At 41.8% G+C, this 24,637-nt stretch overlaps 2 protein-coding genes across 9 annotated transcripts in view; one reads left to right on the top strand and one right to left on the bottom strand.

Moving 5' to 3' along the window:
• The window catches only part of LOC106589035 (protein phosphatase EYA3), a 36,823-nt gene extending 28,385 nt beyond the window's left edge, over positions 1 to 8,438 (top strand). For 7 of the 8 annotated variants that reach the window (XM_045709252.2, XM_045709251.2, XM_014178682.3 and 4 more), the window contains 4 exons: positions 906 to 1,029; positions 1,166 to 1,287; positions 1,648 to 1,748; positions 3,692 to 8,438. In XM_045709252.2, coding sequence (XP_045565208.1) covers positions 906 to 1,029; positions 1,166 to 1,287; positions 1,648 to 1,748; positions 3,692 to 3,772 — 428 coding nt within the window. In that variant the 3' untranslated portion in view covers positions 3,773 to 8,438. The remainder of the gene's footprint in view (positions 1 to 905; positions 1,030 to 1,165; positions 1,288 to 1,647; positions 1,749 to 3,691) is intronic. The other variant, XM_014178685.3, reaches the window with a different exon arrangement.
• Positions 8,439 to 8,526: 88 nt separating this feature from the next.
• LOC106589031 (XK-related protein 8) lies at positions 8,527 to 22,909 on the bottom strand. The gene is made up of 3 exons (XM_014178676.3): positions 22,456 to 22,909; positions 12,435 to 12,625; positions 8,527 to 10,631 (listed from the first exon to the last, which is right to left on the bottom strand). Exons 1-3 carry the CDS (start codon positions 22,773 to 22,775, stop codon positions 9,913 to 9,915), a joined length of 1,230 nt encoding a protein of 409 aa, XP_014034151.1. The 5' UTR covers positions 22,776 to 22,909; the 3' UTR covers positions 8,527 to 9,912.
• Positions 22,910 to 24,637: the final 1,728 nt, after the last annotated feature.

Below are 24,637 nucleotides of genomic sequence, written 5' to 3' on the forward strand. Positions count from 1 at the left end.
CCTCTAACCTCTCTCTCTCCTCCAGGCCTGCTCGGGTAGAAACACCTCTAACCTCTCTCTCTCCTCCAGGCCTGCTCGGGTAGAAACACCTCTAACCTCTCTCTCTCCTCCAGGCCTGCTCGGGTAGAAACACCTCTAACCTCTCTCTCTCCTCCAGGCCTGCTCGGGTAGAAACACCTCTAACCTCTCTCTCTCCTCCAGGCCTGCTCGGGTAGAAACACCTCTAACCTCTCTCTCTCCTCCAGGCCTGCTCGGGTAGAAACACCTCTAACCTCTCTCTCTCCTCCAGGCCTGCTCGGGTAGAAACACCTCTAACCTCTCTCTCTCCTCCAGGCCTGCTCGGGTAGAAACACCTCTAACCTCTCTCTCTCCTCCAGGCCTGCTGGGGTAGAAACACCTCTAACCTCTCTCTCTCCTCCAGGCCTGCTCGGGTAGAAACACCTCTAACCTCTCTCTCTCCTCCAGGCCTGCTCGGGTAGAAACACCTCTAACCTCTCTCTCTCCTCCAGGCCTGCTCGGGTAGAAACACCTCTAACCTCTCTCTCTCCTCCAGGCCTGCTCGGGTAGAAACACCTCTAACCTCTCTCTCTCCTCCAGGCCTGCTCGGGTAGAAACACCTCTAACCTCTCTCTCTCCTCCAGGCCTGCTCGGGTAGAAACACCTCTAACCTCTCTCTCTCCTCCAGGCCTGCTGGGGTAGAAACACCTCTAACCTCTCTCTCTCCTCCAGGCCTGCTCGGGTAGAAACACCTCTAACCTCTCTCTCTCCTCCAGGCCTGCTCGGGTAGAAACACCTCTAACCTCTCTCTCTCCTCCAGGCCTGCTCGGGTAGAAACACCTCTAACCTCTCTCTCTCCTCCAGGCCTGCTCGGGTAGAAACACCTCTAACCTCTCTCTCTCCTCCAGGCCTGCTGAGTCCCATGAAGAGGGAGCTTCTCCTACGGCTCCAGTCTGAGATGGAGAATATGACAGACGCCTGGCTCAGCACAGCACTCAAATCCTTGCTGCTTATCCAGTCCAGGTCAGCTCAGTGAGTTTGACATTTAGAGAGTTTATTCTCATCTTCCAGTTTTTAACTTGATATTTTTATTTAGATCAGACCGTATATAGAAGTTTTTTGTGTGTGTCCTTCCTCTTCTCTCACGTGTCCGTATGTGTGTCCACAGGGGTAAGTGTATGAATGTCCTGGTGACGACCACCCAGCTGGTGCCTGCTCTGGCCAAAGTGTTGCTCTATGGCCTTGGGGACGTCTTCCCCATAGAGAACATCTACAGCGCCACCAAGATAGGTAAACCAAACCGCACACACACTGACCTTAACAGATGTTTAACTTAGCTGTTGGGTTGAAATGGATACTTTGCCAAAATCACAATGTGTCCCTTTATCTACTAGCATGCTAGCCGATACCATAGACTTCCAGTCATTGTGCTAACGCTAGTTAGCATTGGCTCGCAAAACTACCTCCAACTTCCTTCATACTGGATACAAGAGACTTAAAAATGGTATCCAAGAGTTCATCTCACTCTGGAGAAGTAGATACAGGGCTCCATTGCCAAAATTCCGAAGTATACCTTTGAAATATTTGTGTTTGATCCAAATTGGATGAAATATATTAACTCCAGTTGCTTGTCCTGTGGTCTTTCCGCAGGGAAAGAAAGCTGCTTTGAGCGGATCGTCTCTCGCTTTGGGAAGAATGTGACCTATGTGGTGATTGGAGACGGTCGTGATGAGGAATTCGCAGCAAAACAGGTAGGCTTAGTGCATTAGGGAACCGCTTTTAGGACTGCATATTCTCAGGGTACGATCAAAGCATTTTGGCAAGTTATTAAAACTTAACAAACAGCTGGGAATCATTTATTCTTTGTTGCATACAGTATGTCAAATACTTCTGCTGTTCGCCAAGTACTTCTGCTGTTCGCCAAGTACTTCTGCTGTTCGCCAAGTACTTCTGCTGTTCGCCAAGTACTTCTGCTGTTCGCCAAGTACTTCTGCTGTTCGCCAAGTACTTCTGCTGTTCGCCAAGTACTTCTGCTGTTCGTCAAGTACTTCTGCTGTTCGCCAAGTACTTCTGCTGTTCGTCAAGTACTTCTGCTGTTCGTCAAGTACTTCTGCTGTTCGTCAAGTACTTCTGCTGTTCGCCAAGTACTTCTGCTGTTCGCCAAGTACTTCTGCTGTTCGCCAAGTACTTCTGCTGTTCGTCAAGTACTTCTGCTGTTCGCCAAGTACATCTGCTGTTCGCCAAGTACTTCTGCTGTTCGCCAAGTACTTCTGCTGTTCGCCAAGTACTTCTGCTGTTCGCCAAGTACTTCTGCTGTTCGCCAAGTACTTCTGCTGTTCGCCAAGTACTTCTGCTGTTCGCCAAGTACTTCTGCTGTTCGCCAAGTACTTCTGCTGTTCGCCAAGTACTTCTGCTGTTCGCCAAGTACTTCTGCTGTTCGTCAAGTACTTCTGCTGTTCGCCAAGTACTTCTGCTGTTCGCCAAGTACTTCTGCTGTTCGCCAAGTACTTCTGCTGTTCGCCAAGTACTTCTGCTGTTCGCCAAGTACTTCTGCTGTTCGCCAAGTACTTCTGCTGTTCGCCAAGTACTTCTGCTGTTCGCCAAGTACTTCTGCTGTTCGCCAAGGCCCTGATTCCAGGTTTAAACTGTTACATGTGGTCTCAGTTCCATAATGATTCCAATAGGCTACATGTCCCAAATTATTGCACAACATGATGTAATATGATCCACTCATGCTAGTGACCCTCAGGAACAACTACACAGAGGAAGGAAAGGTCAACAGAATGGAATGATGCTAAATGTAAGCTGCACATTTAAAACTAACACTAAAGTGGCAGTTCTAAATGTATGTGGGTATTACTGATGGTGGCTCCCGGATAGTGGCTAATATTTAACATGATACAAATTGTAAAATAAAACGGAGAAAAACCTGGGCATAATGAAAACATTTGAATGCGTATACATCAACTGAGCAGGTTCAGCCCTACAGAAGCCTATAACTTGGGTGTCCAAATTTAATCCACGCAAATTATGAGGGCACACAATTACAATTCTGAGTAACAGCACAGCTATTTTATAGCCTATTTCACTGTGGAAAAGGGTCCGCAATACACGGCATGTTGATATGATTTTCAGTTTGCTTCCATATAAAATGGTTTCACATTCATCTCCGGGGATCATCAGGACAAATCATCTAAAACAATTTGCTTTGTGTATTTACAATCCCCTTCTCCAAATGGATTACTCATTTACCTAGGTCTTATCAATAACTCTTACCTATTATACGTTACCGTGCATGGAGAATGCTGTTATTTTTATCGCAAAAAACATAAAGTAGATGCTTTTTCCACTTGGAGCCGGTAGGTTTGCTCAATCTTATTCATGGTTTCCTCACACATGAAGGCGGTGGAATTTATAATAAAATGAAGTCAAGGTCAGAATACAGTATATCTGTAGACACACCTTTTCATTTCTGAGATCTTCACCCTGAACGAATAGCGGGTGAATAACATGCTACTCTCAATCTTAAATTCAAGGTCAGAATGTGTTCCATTTATGCGCTTAATTCGGGCTCGGAATCAGGGCCCCAAGTACTTCTGCTATTCACCACTTACACTCAGCACTGCAGTAAATAAGTCTTGGAGTATTTATTTGACTGGTGGTTCCTCATGCCGTCTCCCTCCTCTCTTTGCAGCACAACATGCCTTTCTGGCGTATCACCACCCACGGGGACCTGGTATCCCTCCATCAAGCCCTGGAACTAGACTTCCTGTAGAGCGGAAGGAATGGAGGTTAGACACAAAGGGAAACTTGGTCGGTCCCCCCCCCCCCCAACCCTTCTGTTTGCTTGTGGAGTGACATTATTATGTCCTCAGCTCCACACCATCCCTCAAACACCTGCTGGCTCTAGTGTGTCGCTCTTTTCCCCGTGTGATGGCCGTGGACTGATCTGAGGTGGACTTTGGGGGTGTCAGTGGCTGGGAAGCAGACTGGACAGACAGACCTACTCTCTGCTGTAGAGCTCCTCCTCCCCAGCAACACTCTCCATATGGCAGCTATCTTCTAAAGACTGAGCCTGATCACTGGGGCATAGCAGCAGCAGCAGCAGCAGCGACCCACTGACCGACACCGACAGGCAGGACATTACTAAAATTAAGACCAGTCCCATATCTCTTTCCCCCGAAGTGTCTGTAGTCTCTGGCTCCACAACCCACAGGCTGTTTTCCTCTGTTCTCTCTCTGTCTGCATCCCAAATGACACCCTTTTCCCTATGCAGTACACCATTCTTTGATGAGAGCACTAGGCCCTATCAAACGTAGTGCACTACATAGGGAATAGGGTGCCATTTGGGACGTAGCCTCTTGTTAGTGGATCGACTAAAGCAAAGGTCTGCAGCCCTGTCTGGCATCCCGGATGGACACTTATGGTTGTTTAGAGCTTACACTTTTCCTATTTCTCTTTCTGTAGGGTAGCTATTCATGAAAGGATGTCACTTCGAATGTTTTTTATAATTTGTATTTTTAAAAGGTTGTTTTGCACTCATTCCAAAGCATTCAATTCCAAATGACTGAGGTATCATTGATGAGGGTTGGTAATAATTTGTCTTTTCAAAGCATATGATTAGATGGCTACTTAATGACCTTCAATTGACCTTCTGGATGTAACCTTTCCACTAGTTCACTAACAGTACTGACGTGTTCTCCATAGAGACCTCCGCTGTCCTGACCTCTCCACTGTGTCACAGACTTCAACAGCCTAACTGACTTCTGTGGTCTTTTTACATAACTGATGTGTGGTCAGAATGACTCCATGAAGACCCTAACTAACCTGAATTCCACTGCATGATATCAAGGACGCCAGGTTACTATGTAGTTAATCATAAAAACAGCCAAACCAGGCCTTTCTGTGAGAACAGCCAAACCAGGCCTTTCTGTGAGAACAGCCAAACCAGGCCTTTCTGTGAGAACAGCCAAACCAGGCCTTTCTGTGAGAACAGCCAAACCAGGCCTTTCTGTGAGAACAGCCAAACCAGGCCTTTCTGTGAGAACAGCCAAACCAGGCCTTTCTGTGAGAACAGCCAAACCAGGCCTTTCTGTGAGAACAGCCAAACCAGGCCTTTCTGTGAGAACAGCCAAACCAGGCCTTTCTGTACATTTACATCTAAGAAACCAAGGATGGGCTTTCAAAACAATGTGCATCTTCTTCAGCGAGACGCTGATGTGAACGTGTCTACATAACCTGTCGAAGAAACCTCCCCTTGGAGTAACTGTTCCTCAGAGCACAGCCCTAAGTGTCCTTGAATTCCTGCAAAGAGACTTAACTTGACAATGAGTATTTTTAAAAAGCAGTTGGCTGGAAGGGATGGCAAATCGCACAATGCAATCACTTTGTTATGTTATTGTTCAATACTGGAAATGATGTTAGACCAAGAAGTCACAGGAGATTTGTCTGCCCAAGGTGGTCTAGATTGTCACAACATGACGGATAATTTGCGTCACAAAGCTCAAGTGTTGTCATTGATAAATGGAAATGTTTCTATGTCTCTGTTGTAGAATCAATCTCCAATTGATTTTCCTCCATTTTGATTCGTGAGGCTCACACACAACCCCATTATTTCATAGTGGTGGTTACCATAGTGGTGGTGTATTGGGACCTCTAAATGTGCTATTGATTGTACGGGACCGGCTGCCCAAAAAAATATAGGCCTACCGCCACTGTGTGCAGTGTAGTCAATCTAGCGTCGTTATTATAAATATTGGGGAAAAACACCAGGAATGACTGGGGGGGTTAGCTGGTCGTGAGGTGGTTAGAGGGTTGATGTTATGAATCCCTGGTCCATGTGAGATTACGACTGAACAATACTGAGCCCGATGATGACGATCATTTTGACACTTACGGCTTGACCAGTAAGAATGTTTTTCTTGTGTATTTCTTTGTGTGTCTGTATATATATATGCATACTGTGCCTTTTTCAACCCTCTATATTATATATCTATACATGCGTCATCTCTACAGGAAATACTTCAGATGTGTTAATTACATGATCACACATGGTTGTTACACACTTTAGTTGAAGTGTTTTATTTTACTACAACTACTTTTTTTTATACCATCATTAATCTGCTGAAACTTTTTATTTTTAACCATCAGCAACACGGAGATGGTTACTATGTGATTTTTGTTTTCTTCCCCTTCTCCCTTTTTACAGTTCAGTTTTTATTTCTTGTTTTGATTGTCCTGCCAATACATAAATGTTACAGCTGAAATGCTCTGCTGTCAAGACGAGTCACACCCTTGTCCTCTAAGTCAGAGCATCCGTTTCCATGTTGAAACCCGCTGTCACCACCTTTTTAGTTTATTTGACCTTCTTTTTTTTTGTCACTGTATCTTGCTTTCACTGCTTAGACAATCACATCTCAATCACATGGTACTTTGAGTGGTGTCCAGATCCACCATACATCTGGTGAAACATATAAAGTAGTCTGTAACAGTACCACTAAGGGACATGAGAGAAATAGTAAGCATTGGAAAATGATGAATTAGATTCTTTGGAATGGAAGGGGTGTCTTGGACATGGAATTTTGTGAAGTTGACAAGACAGACCGGTGTCTTTAATTGACTGGCTGCACATTCATATTACGATCTGTTTCCACAAGTTTTTTATTTTTAAATTTATTTTTCTCCAGAGATGTGAATATAAGATCAAACAAGCCTGATCCTCTGACCCACATCTTCAATATCTAACATCATGGAAATCAATCAACTCCCAACCAAAAACATTTAAACTGTTATTGCTCATTGTCATGCTGATCACATCTCTAGTGTTGCTTTTCACCTTTTGGTTGGTATGATTTCGTTTTTTTTTGTAGTCAGATGTTTACAGTATTTCTATCAGTGACGGTTTCTGTTTTTTTAAAGTACTCTGTTGCTAACAAAAAGTGTGATTCTGTACTTCTGCATTTTGACCAGTCTGTGTTGGCTGTCATGGAAATGTTTTTTTTTGTACTATTTCAACTGTCGAATGCAATGAGCTATGAAGGTACATAGCTTTGTAGGGATACATCTGGCTCAACTTGTTCATGCTTGTAGGGATGTATTTGGCTCTACTCAAGATGATGAAACATACACTATATATACAAAAGTATGTCGACTCCCCTTCAAATTAGTGGATTTGGCTATTTCAGCCACACCCGTTGCTGACAGGTGTATAAAATCGAGCACACAGCCATCCAATCTCCATAGACAAACATTGACAGTAGAATGGCCTTACTGAAGAACTCTGTGACTTTCAACGTGGCACCGTCATAGGATGCCACCTTTCCAACAAGTCAGTTTATCAAATTTCTGCCCTGTTAGAGCTGCCCCGGTCAACTGTAAGAGCTGTTATTGTGAAGTGGAAACGTCTAGGAGCAACAATGGCACAGCCGTGAAGTGGTCACACGAGCTCATAGAACAGGACCGCTATGCTGACGCGTGTAAAAATAGTCTGTCCTTGGTTGTAATACTCACTACCAAGTTCCAAACTGCCTCTGGAAGCAATGTCAGTACAATAACTGTTTGTCGGGAACTTCATGAGATAGGCTTGTGTGCGGCCATGGAAAACTAAGATCACCATGCGCAATGCCAAGCGTCTGCTGGAGTGGTGTGGCGCTCGCTGCCATTGGCCTCTGGAGCAGTGGAAACGCGTTCTCTGGAGTGATGAATCACGCTTCACCATCTGGCAGTCCGACAGACGAATCTGGGTTTGGCGGATGCCAAGAGAACGCTACCTGCCCGAATGATTAGTGCCAACTGTAAAGTTTGGTGGAATAATGGGGCTGTTTTTCAGGGTTCGGGCTACGCCTCTTAGTTCCAGTGAAGGGAAATCTTAACGCTACAGCATACAATGTCATTCTAGACAATTCTGTGCTTCGAACTTTGTGGCAACAGTTTGGTGAAGACCCTTTCCTGTTTCAGCATGACAATGCCCCTGTGCACAAAGCAAGGTCCATACAGAAATGGTTTGTCGAGATCGGTATGGCAGAATTTGACTGCCTTGCACAGAGCTCTGACCTCAACCCCATCGAACACCTTTGGGATGAATTGGAACGCCGACTGCAAGCCAGGCCTAATCGTCCAACACCAGTGTCCGACCTCACTAGTGCTCTTGTGGCTGAATGGAAGCAAGTCCCCGCAGCAATGTTCCAACATTTAGTGGAAAGCCTTCCAGAAGAGTGGAGACCAACTCCATATTAATGCTCATGATTTTGGAATGAGTTGTTTGACGAGCAGGTGTCCACATACTTTTGGTCATGTAGTGTATAACTGAGTCGAATGTGTTTTCCCACCCCAGTTTTTTTTGTATGGGACCGGAACACTGTTGAAGGCCCAATAAGGTTGTCTTGTGTACATTAAGAATACTGATGGTAGTGTAAATACAAATAAAAGTACTTTTGAAGGTGCCTGGTTTCATTGTCAGTGTTTTAGTGTTTTGCAATTGCGTACACTCTGCTGTGAATTAGCAATAAGATTATACGTCATCTTCCAAAGTGCTTCATCACCTGTATGGACATTTTTTAATATTTTTTTGCCTTTGGCATCACTGTACAAAAAGGATCACATTCGCATCACACACATGAAACCAGACAGTCCAGCACACTGCACACAAAGACTGAGGACATTGGCACATTCACTCAGAACTGGCCACCCAACCGCACTGTTAAAATTACATTCTCACATCCCCTCAAGGTTTTTACCATCTAGTCCTGACAGAGTCCATGCCCTGCTAACATTTCAGGAAGCAGTGGTGTAAAGTACTTAAGTAAAAATACTTTAAAGTACTACTTAAGTAGTTTTCTGTGGTATCTTTTTGCCTATTTTTATTCCATATGTTTTCCCTGACACCCAAAAGTACTCGTTACATTTTGACAGGAAAATGGTCCAATTCACACACTTATCAAGAGAACATCCCTGGTCATCCCTACTACCTGATCTGGTGGACTCACTAAACACACATGCTTCGTTTGTAAATGATGTCTGAGTGTTGGTGTGCCCCTGGCTATCTATAAATAAAAACATTGTCTGGTTTGCGTAATAATGAATTTGAAATTATTTAAACTTTTACTTTTGACATTTTAAGTATATTTTAGCAATTCCATTTACTTTGGAATATTTCAAACCAAATACTTCTAGAGTTACTGAAGTAGTATTTTACTGGGTGACTCACTTTTACTTGAGTCATTTTCTATTAAGGTATCTTTTACGTTTTACTAAAGTATGACAATTTAGTACTTTTTCCACCACTGTCAATAAGTAACCCTGGTTAGCTGTTCTCACGAGATCACATTAATAAGACAAGTTCATGACCACGATAAACATTACTGTAATGTTTACCTTCATATTAGAAATGCACAGTGCCAAACAGAACTGTCTAGTATCGCCATCCTTGTCTACATTTACATTCTAGTCATTTAGCAGACGCTCTTATCCAGAGCGACTTACAGTAGTGAATACATACATTCATACTTTTTTTTTTTTTTTTTCTTCTCCATTCCAATGAAAGTGTCAACATTTCTCAGTGTTTCAAGCTGTAGAGATGGTTCATTTAAGTAGGGCAGGGGTGCAAAACCCATTCCACGGAGGGCCAAGTGTGGGATTTTGGTTTCAATTAAGACCTAGACAACCAGGTGAGGGGAGATCCTTACTAATTACTGACCTTAATTCATCAATCAAGTACAAGGATCGATTGAAAACAGACAGATCTTTAAGTCATTGTGGATAAATTGTTACTGATCTACAAATAATGAGTAGTTATTTATGATCCAACGTAATTTGTAGATCAGTCAGTTGGCAGTTGCCTGGCTGGGTTTGTCAGCTGCAATGTTGAACAAGCCCATACAGTCTTTTCAATGTGTAGGAGGGATCTCATCATCCGGATTAAGAGTAAAAGTTATCAGCTAAATTCCTCATCCTTTTATTGAACCTGACGGACGGTTCCGGACGTTCTGTTTGACCCATAAACCTAAAGTCAACTTCATCTTTCCCATTTTGGGAGACCCCCACCAGCTCCAACCTCAGATCGACTTCTCCTAGCTTTGTAATCTTTGGGTGACAGAACTTGTAGTATATCACCTTGAGACAGAGCCCAGCTATGTAGAGTAAGATCATAATGACAAAGATGACATAGGGATCTAGTGGCAGTTCAAAATATGGAGGGTTCTTCATCATCTGCCACACCCAAAAACCACAAAGCATCCCAATATCCACTCCTATCCAGGTGTGGTAGATGGTGCTCCGCTGCCTGGTGTGCCCCTCCACTATGCTGAACCAGCTGAAGTACCAGATGAGACCTACGGTGGCCCGGTAGAGCCATTCTCCGCCGGCGCTGTCCATGAAGTCTGTCTTCAGTTGCCAGGCGACAAAAAATAGAACCATCCAGGAAGACAGGAAGTGGACAGCGATGAAGCAGGGGAAGACCGAGGCGAAGAGAGCGACTGCTGCCACACGTGGACCAATCAGGAGCAGGTTCCACATGAAGTAGACCACTGAGGAGATCCAGCCCTGCTTGGCCTTGTCTGGGAGGAAGGAACGCAGGGAGCGGTGGTACATGGTCACGCTTACGGCGATGGCAGACACTGAACCAAGTGCCTTTAAGACTGGGGGAGAGAAAAAAAAACAAATTCAGGATGTTATATCAAGTAAACTGTCAATGAAAGGAATTATACAAATGTATCATCAGGTCTGGAGTCAGTCACCTCTTAAATTATGAGTAGGGCCAGACCATGGAAAATTCTGGGGCCTAGTTACAAGCTATATAACTTATATCCAGATATACAGTTGAAGTCAGAAGTTTACATACATCTTAGCCAAATACACTTCAACTCAACTTCACAATTCCTGACATTTAATCCTAGTAAAAATTCCCTGTCTTATGTCAGTTAAGATCACCACTTTATTTTAAGAATGTGAAGATTCAGAATAATAGTAGAGAATTATTTATTTCAGCTTTTATTTCTTTCATCACATTCCCAGTGGGTCAGAAGTTCACATACACTTAATTAGTATTTGGTAGCTTTGCCTTTAAATTGTTTAACTTGGGTCAAACGTTTTGGGTAGCCTTCCACAAGCGTCCCACAATAAGTTGGGTGAATATTGGCCCATCCCTCCTGACAGAGCTGGTGTAACTGAGTCAGGTCTGTAGGTTTCCTTGCACACGCTTTTTCAGTTCTGCCCACAAATTTTCTATAGGATTGAGGTCAGGGCTTTGTGATGGCCACTCCAATAACTTGACTTTGTTGTCCTTAAGCCATTTTGCCACAACTTTGGAAGTATGCTTGGGGTCATTGTCCATTTGGAAGACCCATTTGCGACCGAGCTTTAACTTACTGACTGATGACTTGAGATGTTGCTTCAATATATCCACATAATTTTAATTCCCCCACAACATGATGCTGCCACCCCCGTGCTTCACGGTTGGGATGGTGTTCTTCAGCTTGCAAGCCTCCCCCTTTTTCCTCCAAACATAACCATGGTCATTATGGCCAAAGAGTTCTATTTTTGTTTCATCAGACCAGAGGACATTCCTCCAAAAAGTATGATTTTTGTCCCCATGTGCAGTTGCAAACCGTAGTCTGGCTTTTTTATGGTGGTTTTGGAGCAGTGGCTTCTTCCTTGCTGAGCGGCCTTTCAGGTTATGTCGATATAGGACTCGTTTTACTGTGGATATAAATACTTTTGTACCTGTTTCCTCCAGCATCTTCACAAGGTCCTTTGCTGTTGTTCTGGGATTGATTTGCACTTTTCACACCAAAGTACGTTCACCTCGAGGAGACAGAACGTGTCTCCTTCCTGAGCGGTATGACGGCTGCGTGGTCCCATGGTGTTTATACTTGCGTACTATTGTTTGTACAGATGAACGTGGTACATTCAGGCATTTGGAAATTGCTCCCAAGGATGAACCAGACTTGGAGGTCTACAATGTTTTTTCTGAGGACTTGGCTGATTTCTTTTGATTTTCCCATGATGTCAAGCAAAGAGGCACTGAGTTTGAAGGTAGGCTTTGAAATACATCCACAGGTACACCTCCAATTGACTCAAATTATGTCAATTAGCCTATCAGAAGCTTCTAAAGCCATGACATCATTTTCTGGAATTTTCCAAACTTTTTAAAGGCACAGTCAACTTAGTGTATGTAAACTTCTGACCCACTGGAATTGTGATACAGTGAATTATAAGTCAAATAATCTGTCTGTAAATAATTGTTGGAAAAATTACTTGTGTCATGCACAAGGTAGATGTCCTAACTGACTTGCCAAAACTATAGTTTGTTAACAAGAAATCTGTGGCGTGGTTGAAAAACGAGTTTTAATGACTCCAACCTAAGTGTATGTAAACTTCTGACTTCAACTGTACCTCTAGGTCTTAGAATTACTTAGAACACAATGTTTGCTTTTACGTACTTGTAATGGGCTCCACCATTCCCCTCTGGATGATGATGGTAATCATGAGGACAAGCTGTGGCGCGCTCTCAGAGAAGGTCTCGATGAGGCGCAGCAGGCTAAGGTCATGGGTCAGATACACGGCGATGTCCTCCATGCAACGCTTTTTACTGCAGAAGCCACATATCGAGATCCTCACCAGACCAGCATATCTAAAATGACAGCCACATATACAGTTATTATTGTGTACTGTACTTCACTATCTATTTGACAACATTTTCCCTGACACCCAAAACTACTTGTTAGCAAGACAGAAAAATGGTCCAATTCACACACTTATCTAGTGGTTAGAGCGTTGGGCCAGTAACCGGAAGGTTGATGGATCGAATCCCAGAGCTGACAAGGTAAAAATGTGTCGTCTGCCCCTGAGCAAGGCAGTTCCCCGGGCTCCGAAGACGTGGATGTCGATTAAGGCAGCCCCCCGCACCTCTCTGATTCAGAGGGGTTGGATTAAATGCGGAAGACACATTTCAGTTGAATACATTCAGTTGGACAACTGACTAGGTATCCCCCTTTTCCATTCCTGCTCATCCCTACTGCCTCTGATCTGGCAGATTCAATAAACACAAATGCTTCATTTGTAAATTGTTTATTTTTTACCCCTTTTTCGTGATATTCAAATTGGTAGTTACAGTCTTGTCCCATTGCTGCAACTCCCGTACGGACTTGGGAGAGGCAAAGCTAGAGAGCTAGGCGTCCTCCAAAACACGACCCTGCCAAACCGCACTGCTTCTTGACACACTGACCGCATAACCTGGAAGCCAGCCAAACAATGTGTCGGAAGAAACACCGTCCAACTGGCGACCGTGTCAGCGTGCATTGCGCCCGGCCCGCCACAGTGCGATGGGACAAGGACATCCCAAACCCTCCCCTAACCCGGACGACGCTGGGCCAATTGTGCGCCGCCTCATGGGTCTCCCGGTCACGGCCGGCTGCGACCCAACCCGGGATCAAACCCGGAGCTGTAGTGACACTTCTAGCACTGCATCAGCCTAACATGCTGACCAGACCACTCGCGTGCTTGCTGATTTTGTCCACCCACACCAAACATGATCAGGACATGCAGGTTGAAATATCAAAACGAACTCTGAACCAACTATATTAATTTATATTAACATTTATAGCAATTTAGCTAGCTAGCTTGCTGTTGCTAGCTAATTTGTCCTGGGATATAAACATCGGGTTGTTATTTTACTTCTGACCACACTGATCGCGTTGCATGTGCAAGCTTGGCAAAATAAATGTACACAGTGTACCAGTCAAACGTTTGGACGCACCTACTCATTCAAGGGTTTTTCTTTATTTTTACTATTTTCTACATTGTAGTGAAGACATCAAAACTATGAAGTAACACATATGGAACATGTAGTAACCAACAATTTTTTTAACAAATATAAATATAGTTTAGATTCTTCAGAGTAGCCACCCTTTGCCTTGATGACATCTTTGCACACTTGGCATTCTCTCAACCAGCTTCATGAGGAATGCTTTTCCAACAGTCTTGAAGGAGTTCCCACATATGCTGAGCACTTGTTGGCTGCGGTCCAACTCATCCCAAACTATCTCAACTGGGTTGAGGTTGGGTGATTGTGGAGGCCAGGTCATCTGATGCAGCACTCCATCACTCCCCTTCTTTGTCAAATAGACCTTACACAGCCTGGTGGTGTGTTTTGTGTCATTATCCAGTTGAAAAGCAAAGCGCAAACCAGATGGGATGTCGTATCGCTGCAGAATTCTGTGGTAGCCATGCTGGTTAAGTATGCCTTTAATTCTAAATAAATCACAGACAGTGTCACCAGTGTCTCACAAAGACACAGCGGTTGGAACCAAAAATCTCACATTTGGACTCATCAGACCAAAGGACAGATTTCCACCGGTCTAATGTTCATTGCTCATGTTTCTTGGCCCAAGCAAATCTCTTCTTCTTATTGGTGTCATTTAGTAGTGGTTTCTTTGCAGCAATTCGAACGTGAAGGCCTGATTTAAGCAGTTTCCTCTGAACAGTTGATGTTGAGATGTGTCTGTTACTTGAACTCTGTGAAGCATTTATTTGGGCTGCAATTTCTGAGGCTGGTAACTCTAATGAACTTATCCTCTGCAGCAGAGGTAACTCTGGGTCTTCCTTTCCTATGGCGTTCCTCATGAGAGCCAGTTTCATCATAGTGCTTGATGGTTTTTGCGACTGCACTTAAAAGAAACTTTCAAAGTTCTTGAAATGTTCCAGATTGACTGACCTTCAGGTCTTAAAGTAATGATGGACTGACTTTCTCTTTGATTATTTGATCTGTTCTTGCCATAATATGGACTTGGGCTTTTACCAAATAGGGCTATCTTCTGTATACCACCCCTACCTTGTCACAACACAACTGATTGGCTTAAACGCATTAAGAAGGAAAGAAATTCCACAAATGAACGTTTATCAAGGCACACCTGTTTATTGAAATGAATTCCAGGTGACTACCTCATGAAGCTGGTTGAGAGAATGCCAAGAATGTGCAAAGCTGTCATCAAGGCAAAGTGTGGCTATTTTGAAGAATCTCAAATGTAAAATATATTTTGATTTGTTTAACACTTTTTTGGTTACTACATGATTCCATATGTGTTATTTCATAGTGTTGATGTCGTCACTATTATTCTACAATGTAGAAAATAGTTAAAATAAAGAAAAACCCTGGAATGAGTAGGTGTGTCCAAACTTTTGACTGGTATTGTCATTTTCTCTACTTTTGCATACTTGTGATACGTACTGTTATCAGATCTTCAACCAAAACCTTTTATTTGATAAAGGGAACCTGAATTAACAAATAATACAACAATGACATACTTACTTCCTTTATTTCATAAACAAAGTTATTCAACACCCAATGCCCCTGTGTGAAAAAGTAATTGGCCCCTTACACTCAATAACTGGTTGTGCCACCTTTAGCTGCTTCAACTTAGTGACATTTATGGGTTTTCAAGCATGAACAGCTCGTTTCAAGTCCTGCCACAACCTCTCAATTGGGATTAGGTCTGGATTTTGACTAGGCCATTACAACACTTCAAATGTGTTGCTTTTTAACCATTTTCATGTAGAGTTGATTGTGTGTTTTGGATCATTGTCTTGCTGCGTGACCCAGCTGTGCTTCAGCTCCCTGACTGATGGCCTGACATTCTCCTGTAGAATTCTCTGATACAGAGCAGAAATGATGGTTCCTTCTATTGAGGCAAGTCGTCCAGGTCCTGAGGCAGCAAAGCATCCCCAAACCATCACTCTACCACCACCATGCTGGACCGTTGGTATAATGTTCTTACTGTGGAACACAGTGTTTGGTTTTAGCCCGGCATAATGGGTCCCACGTCGTCCAAAATGTTAAACTGAAAACACCTTCAGTAATTCCAACTGCAAAACTTAAAATCAAGAGAATAGTATTATAATTAATCAATGTATATACTTTATGTATTTCACCGAAAATCCCTCAATTATTTTAATGTATTATTTTAAAGGTTATTTTAAGATGTATTACATTACTTTCAAGAGTGAATTATTATTTTCAAAATGTAGTTAATGTTGTGATGTCATCAACGGGAGCCATGCTTTAAAATATATATATATTTACAAATCAATACAGGAAGTACATGTGGGAACACAAGTATATATGAATAATATACAATGGACAATTGGGCTAGGGGCTGGGCTGGGCTGGGGGTGGGGCTAGGGGTACAATATCACATTACACAAGGACCTGAAGGGACATACTTATAATTCTAACAGCTTTTTTGTTAGTAGAGTATTTTATTGTCTTAAAATACAGTCCAATTTCTTTTTGTATAAGGTAAGAAAATGTGTTTTTTTTTGTTGTAAATTTACATTTGTGAATAATTAAATTAATGACATAAAAAAGTTTCAGCTTATTTCTATCGTAGGTAAAGAATCCAAGCAGTACATCTCTCCACAATAGTGTAGGATCTTCATAAATGTGTTAAATTATAAATCTACTGATGTCTTGCCAGTTTTCTTACATGAATACAATGCCAAAAAAGATGCAACACTGTTTCTGGGTGGTCATTACAAAAGGTACAATTTGAGTTTATGTTTTCCTTAAACTTCTTCATATAGTGGTTGGCAGGATAATATTTATGAACAATTTTAAAGGAAACTTCCTTAATTTTATTAATAAGTAGGTATGTGTGTGGCAACATCCAAACTTTTTACCAACAGATATTATGAATAAATCCATTCCAATAAGGCATGACATAATGTATAGATACAACATCCTGCTGAAACAAGGTTCGTATCGCTGTGTTGTTGGATGAACCAAAAGAGAAACTAATCTTTTCTACTGATGAGTCAACAGATTTAATCGTAGGTATGTTCTGAGGGTCAGGTCTTGACATGTTACTGAATAATAAAGCAACACCTGAGGGAATGGCATCTAAAACAATTGCATAATCTGTAGGTGTTACAGGGACCTTGTAAAGTGATAAGAATTCATTATAACGGAGTAAAAGACCCTCTGCATTTACCAGTTGGCTCACCAATAGGATATTATTTACCAGTTGGCTCACCAATAGGATATTATTTACCAGTTGGCTCACCAATAGGATATTATAAACCAGTTGGCTCACCAATAGGATATTATTTACCAGTAGGCTCACCAATAGGATATTATTTACCAGTTGGCTCACCAATAGGATATTATTTACCAGTTGGCTCACCAATAGGATATTATTTACCAGTTGGCTCACCAATAGGATATTATTTACCAGTTGGCTCACCAATAGGATATTATTTACCAGTTGGCTCACCAATAGGATATTATAAACCAGTTGGCTCACCAATAGAATATTATTTACCAGTTGGCTCACCAATAGGATATTATTTACCAGTTGGCTCACCAATAGGATATTATTTACCAGTTGGCTCACCAATAGGATATTATTTACCAGTTGGCTCACCAATAGGATATTATTTACCAGTTGGCTCACCAATAGGATATTATTTACCAGTTGGCTCACCAATAGGATATTATAAACCAGTTGGCTCACCAATAGAATATTATTTACCAGTTGGCTCACCAATAGGATATTATTTACCAGTTGGCTCACCAATAGGATATTATTTACCAGTTGGCTCACCAATAGGATATTATTTACCAGTTGGCTCACCAATAGGATATTATTTACCAGTTGGCTCACCAATAGGATATTATTTACCAGTTGGCTCACCAATAGGATATTATTTCGTAACCAATATTCTAAAAACAAAGAAGTATTTTTATACAATATATCCCAATTATTCCATATATAATTTCTGTGTGGAGAAAAATGATGCTTATAAATTAAGGACCATGACAAGAAAACCTGCCGATGAAAAGCAGAAAGTTTCACTGGAACTTTGTCAATATTATAATTGCAAACCAACATGAAGTTAAGGCCACCAAAAGTAGAGAAGACATGATGAGGAATAAAATTCCACATAGAAGTGGATCTTCTTAGGAATTGTTTTGAGTGTAGAGTGTAGAGAGTATAGAGATATTGTTATCCACGTCGGCACCAACGATGTTAGGATGAAACAGTCAGAGGTCACCAAGCGCAACATAGCTTCAGCGTGTAAATCAGCTAGAAAGATGTGTCGGCATCGATTAATTGTCTCTGGCCCCCTCCCAGTTAGGGGGAGTGATGAGCTCTACAGCAGAGTCTCACAACTCAATCACTGGTTGAAAACTGTTTTCTGCCCCTCCCAAAAGAAAGAATTTGTAGATAATTGGCCCTCTTTCTGGGACTCACCCACAAACAGGACCAAGCCTGGCCTGTTGAGGAGTGACGGACTCCATCCTAGCTGGAGGGGTGCTCTCATCTTATCTAGGAACATAGACAGGGCTCTAACTCCCCTAGCTCCACAATGAAATGGGGTGCAGGCCAGGCAGCAGGCTGTTAGCCAGCCTGCCAGCTTAGTGGAGTCTGCCACTAGCACAGTCAGTGTAGTCAGCTCAGCTATCCCCACTGAGACCGTGTCTGTGCCTCGACCTAGGTTGGGCAAAATTAAAAATGGCGGTGTTCGCCTTAGTAATCTCACTAGAATAAAGACCTCCTCCATTCCTGCCATTATTGAAAGAGATTGTGATACCTCACATCTTAAAATAGGGCTAATTAATGTTAGATCCCTCACTTCCAAGGCAGTTATAGTCAATGAACTAATCACTGATTGGCCTGACTGAAACATGGCATAAGCCTGATGAATTTACTGTGTTAAATGAGGCCTCACCTCCTGGTTACACTAGTGACCATATCCCCTGTGCATCCCGCAAAGGCGCAGGTGTTGCTAACATTTACGATAGCAAATTTATATTTATATTTTTTTTTTTTAAAGACGTTTTCGTCTTTTGAGCTTCTAGTCATGAAATCTATGCAGCCTACTCACTCACTTTTTATAGCTACTGTTTACAGGCCTCCTGGGCCATATACAGCGTTCCTCACTACATGTCTCTGGACCTACTCACTGCCACAGTCATACTCTGGACCTAGTTTTGTCCCATGGAATAAATGTTGTGGATCTTAATGTTTTTCCTCTTAATCCTGGACTATCGGACCAACATTTTATTACGTTTGCAATCGCAACAAATAATCTGCTCAGACCCCAACCAAGGATCATCAAAAGTCGTGCTATAAATTCTCAGACAACCCAAAGATTCCTTCATGCCCTTCCAGACTCCCTCTGTTTACCCAAGGACGTCAGAGGACAAAAATCAGTTAACCACCTGAGGAACTCAACTTAACCTTCCGCAATACCCTAGATGCAGTCTCACCCCTAAAAACATTTGTCATAAGATACTAGCTCCCTGGTATACAAAAAATACCCGAGCTCTGAAGCAAGCTTCCAGAAAATTGGAACAGAAATGGCGCCACACCAAACTGGAAGTCTTCCGACTAGCTTGGAAAGACAGTACCGTGCAGTATCGAAGAGCCCTCACTGCTGCTCGATCATCCTATTTTTCCAACTTAATTGAGGAAAATAAGAACAATCCTAGATTTATTTTTGATAATGTCGCAAAGCAAACTAAAAAGCAGCATTCCCCAAGAGAGGATGGCTTTCACTTCAGCAGTAATAAATTCATGAACTTCTTTGAGGAAAAGATCATGATCATTAGAAAGCAAATTACGGACTCCTCTTTAAATCTGCGTATTGCTCCATTGCTTGCTGTTTGGGGTTTTAGGCAGGGTTTCTGTACAGCGCTTTGAGATATCAGCTGATGTAAGAAGGGCTATATAAATACATTTAATTTTGATTTGAATGTTCGAGTGCAACTTTGCAAGTCTAGCCTAACTACAGTTAGCTTTGTTGCGGGAGAGGATGTCACACCCTGACCTTAGAGAGTCTGTTTTATTCTCTATTTGGTTAGGTCAGGGTGTGACTTGAGTGGGCAAATCTATGTTTATATTTCTTTGTTGGCCGGGTATGGTTCCCAATCAGAGGCAGCTGTTTATCGTTGTCTCTGATTGGGGATCATACTTATGCAGCCCTTTTTCCCTCCTGAGATTGTGGGATCTTGTTTTTGCATTGTGCTGTCTAGCCCTGCAGAACGGTACGTTCGGTTTTGCATTGTCTTGTTGGTGTTCATTATTAAAGGAAATGACGTACGCCTACAAGGCTGCACCTTGGTCTCCTCATTCAAACGACGAGCATAACGGAGGGTCTCTTTCAGGTGCAGGCTTTTTTTTTTCCCCCCCTCACGACTTTTCTGCAGTCTTATCAGGCAAATATAATTGTATGGAGTCCAGACGGCAGCATTAACTTTTGCCTTGTGTTTGTATCCATTCAGGTATGTTGTGAAATGTGACGATTTTGTATTCCATGTTTAATGTGCCTAGTTAGCTGTCGTTAATTTTGCTACTTGCCCGGGCATGTCAAATGTCGTTGTTGCTTCATTAGTATGTCTCCGGTATAATGGTACACTAAGAAATATTTAGCAGTTATTAGCAAATTATTGGCGTACAACATTTATAAAACGAAATGAGTCTTTTGAAAATAGGAACATGTACTTTATTGTTGATTGTTTTTACTACTGAGTTTGTTCAGCACGTGATGAAGAGTCCAGACGGCAGCAGAAAGTTAACTATTTTTCCTTGTATTTGTATCCATTCCATACAGTCATTAAAAGAGAGACAACTGGCAGAATTGTGTCCAGAGCCTTATCTTCCACCTACACCTTACCAGAACACAACGAGGAAAGGTACCGGTACAAAACCGGTTACATACACATTTAAAATGGCTATTTCATTCAAACTTCTCACTCCTGTTACACTTCATATGAGTAACAGGACTGAGTTTTTAGCATAGCATTAGCAAATACGTTAAATGTAGCCACATGGCATCAAAACTAATAGCATGAGAACACTTAGTTTTGGTAAACCACTTGAAGGTACTATCTTTAAAAAAAACAATATCTAAGAAATAATTTAGGTAACTTGAGATTGAAATTATCAGTCATACAGAAAAGAGTGAACTGACTTTTGGTTGCGGTCCAAACACTTAAAATACACACCCTCATCCACTTATCGCCTTATGCCCTTGGGGGAATCCCTGTCGCCATCTTGGTGGGTGGTCCAAACTATTAGCCAAACAAGGGAAGTTTGCAACGTAAACCCCTCAGCACTCGTTTTTAGTCGGCTTTGCGAGTGTACAAGTATGTTCACTCCGAGGCGTGAAAATACCCCATAATTAAATTCGCGACGATTGTACATCCGCTAAGAAAAGTCAGCGAAAACTTAAACATCAATGGAGAAGTCAAAATACAAGTGTAAGTAGAAACGAATGCAAATAAGTTAGAAAGTGTGTGTTACTAATGCACATGACGGCAAACACGTTATAAGTACATGTTTTGTTTGGTTATCTTTTGGAAATTGTAGGAATAAAAATATTTATATATATTCTTCAGAAGTTCCAGCTAGGCAGGCTAATGTTAGTTAGCTAATTCATTTGCTAGCTATCATACAGTAGGTGTGTGTATGTGTATATAGTCATAATTGACTGAAATGCATATAAAGCAACCACAAGCTACTGGTGGCTGAAAACACAATCATCACGGGGTGAAAGAGTGACGAATTTCCGGCCATTTTCCGGCGGTCCATTTTAAAATCATTCCTTCCTCACCCTGCAAGTGTATGATACGTCATCAGAAGTGTTCACTTAATTTGAGGGCGGAGGGGATAGTGTGTGTCTTTTAAGTGTTTGGACCGCAACCTTGGTCTTCCCATGGCCTTCAGGAGACTCAAACTACTTCCTGTTGATCATGTGACTTGTGGAATGTCCCACATTTTTAGGGGGGGGGGGTGTGTGTTCGGGTAACAGGACTGACTGAAATCCTGGGGACACAACTAAAATGTGTATTTTAACTAACATATGAATTTCCGATGAGAATGTATTTTGTATAAATTGGAAATAGTCACAATACCTTTAAAAAAAAAAAAATTGATTTCTGAAGGATTCTAATCATATTTCATGGTGTAGTGTTAGCGAGTGGTGATGGGCTAAAATCACTTTTTTTTTTTCAGTGTTCTAGGTAGTTTTTATTAAGATTTTACATGATGTATCTTCAAATTGCAATTAGGACAAAGTGCAAGAAACTTTGCTTGACAATATAATATATTATACAGATACTTTTTATGCATGTAATATCCTGGGGACAGAAAAGGCACCGATTCGGCGGAATGGCCCTTATACTTTTACTATTGATTTTTAAGTATATTTTGCAATTACATTTACTTTTGATACTTAAGTATCTATAAAACCAAATACTTTTACTCAAGTAGTATTTTACTGGGTGACTTTCACTTTGACTTGAGTCGTTTTCTATTAAGGTATATTTACTTTTACTCAAGTATGACAATTGGGTATCTTTTCCACCACTGGTGATACAAGTTCTTTAGGATATCAACACAGTCCGTGGCTGTTTCTGTTCCCAGTTCAACATCAAGTTAAGTCAACAAAGTTTAACTGAACCTGAGGTAGACTCCCATCTGGAACACATGAAGGATCTTGAGTAAGTGAAGGTTCTTCACAAGGCTCTCTGTCTTGGTCTCAGTACTGCCCTTGTCATAGTGGTACCACAGCCAGCTGAAAACCTGGACCAGGGCTGAGGAGCCCAGTAGTAGGAACACCAGCAGTCCCATGAACACATAGGCCTCTTCTTGATAAAAAGTAACCACCGCCCACACGTCTAGTGCCACATCCAGGAGAAAAAGCATCATACCTCCGACAGTCAACAAGAAGTCAGAGGCGGGGTACTTGAATGGGATAGATTTTCCCGCGTCCTCCTCCATGGTGGCTGTGTAAACTGAAAATTCACACGTTTGCGTTGGCTCTAGCACTTATCAACCCAATGAAAAAGAGAGAGAGATAAAGAATCCACTACTACTGATATCTCCTCACTGCGGAGGAACCCTTGTACTATGAAACTGAAAGTAAACAAACAGCAGAAGTACAGCAGGTTTTCTTTCCTCCCACGTCCCAAATGCTTAGGGGGCGGGACAAGAGAAATATGACTTTTGCATATAAGAGTATTTCAAGTTGTAGGCAACATGAGATAGTAAAATATGTTTCACATACTGTTTAACACACTTTATATGTATAGTATACATTATACTGTATTATAGTCATGGCTCATTCTATATAACTACTGCTATACACACCTCTTCTAGTCATAAACTGTCCATAATGTCTATACACACCATTATAAACTGAGTATACAAAACATTAAGAACACCTGCTCTTTCCATGACATAAACTGACCAGGTGAAATCATGTGAAAGCTATGATCCCTTATTGATGTCACTTGTTAAATCCACTTCAATCAGTGTAGATGAATGAGAGGAGACAGGTTAAAGAATGATTTTTAAGCCTTGAGACATGGATTGTGTTTGTGTGCCATTCAGAAGGTGAATGGACAATACAAGAGATTTGAATGCCTTTGAACAGGGTAGGGTAGTAGTTGCCAGGCGCACCGGTTTGTGTCAAGAACTGCAACGCTGCTGGGTTTTTCACGCTCAACAGTTTCCCGTGTGTATCAAGAATGGTCCACCATCCAAAGGACATCCAGCCAACTTGATACAACTTTGGGAAGCATTGGAGTGAAATTGGGCTTTAATGGGACAAATGTCCTCCAAAAAGTTAACTCAAGTTTTCCCAAAAAGCACCTGGAAGCACCTGGATGATCATCAGGACTCTTGGAAGAATGTTCTATGGACAGATGATTCGAAAGTGTAACTTTTTGGACGACGTGGGACCCATTATGCCGGGCTAAAACCAAACACTGTGTTCCACAGTAAGAACATTATACCAACGGTCCAGCATGGTGGTGGTAGAGTGATGGTTTGGGGATGCTTTGCTGCCTCAGGACCTGGACGACTTGCCTCAATAGAAGGAACCATCATTTCTGCTCTGTATCAGAGAATTCTACAGGAGAATGTCAGGCCATCAGTCAGGGAGCTGAAGCACAGCTGGGTCACGCAGCAAGACAATGATCAAAACACACAATCAACTCTACATGAAAATGGTTAAAAAGCAACACATTTGAAGTGTTGTAATGGCCTAGTCAAAATCCAGACCTAATCCCAATTGAGAGGTTGTGGCAGGACTTGAAACGAGCTGTTCATGCTTGAAAACCCATAAATGTCACTAAGTTGAAGCAGCTAAAGGTGGCACAACCAGTTATTGAGTGTAAGGGGCCAATTACTTTTTCACAGGGCATTGTGGGTGTTGCATAACTTAGTTTATGAAATAAAGGAAATATGTCATTGTTGTGTTATTTGTTAATTCAGGTTCCTTATTTCAAATAAAAGGTTTTGGTTGAAGATCTGATAACAGTACGTATCACAAGTATGCAAAAGTAGAGAAAATGACAATACCAGTCAAAAGTTTGGACACACCTACTCCTTCCAGGGTTTTTCTTTATTTGAACTATTTTCTACATTGTAGAATAATAGTGACGACATCAACACTATGAAATAACACATATGGAAGATCTGATAACAGTACGTATCACAAGTATGCAAATGTAGAGAAAATTATAAAGGAAGCAAATGCTTTTTCATGGCACTGTATATATATATATATATATATATATATATATATATATACACACACACTACCAGTCAAATGTTTAAGAATACCTACTCATTCGAGG

This window comes from Salmo salar, chromosome 27, assembly GCF_965601325.2.
Source record: "Salmo salar chromosome 27, fSalSal1, whole genome shotgun sequence".
Taxonomy (NCBI): domain Eukaryota; kingdom Metazoa; phylum Chordata; class Actinopteri; order Salmoniformes; family Salmonidae; genus Salmo; species Salmo salar.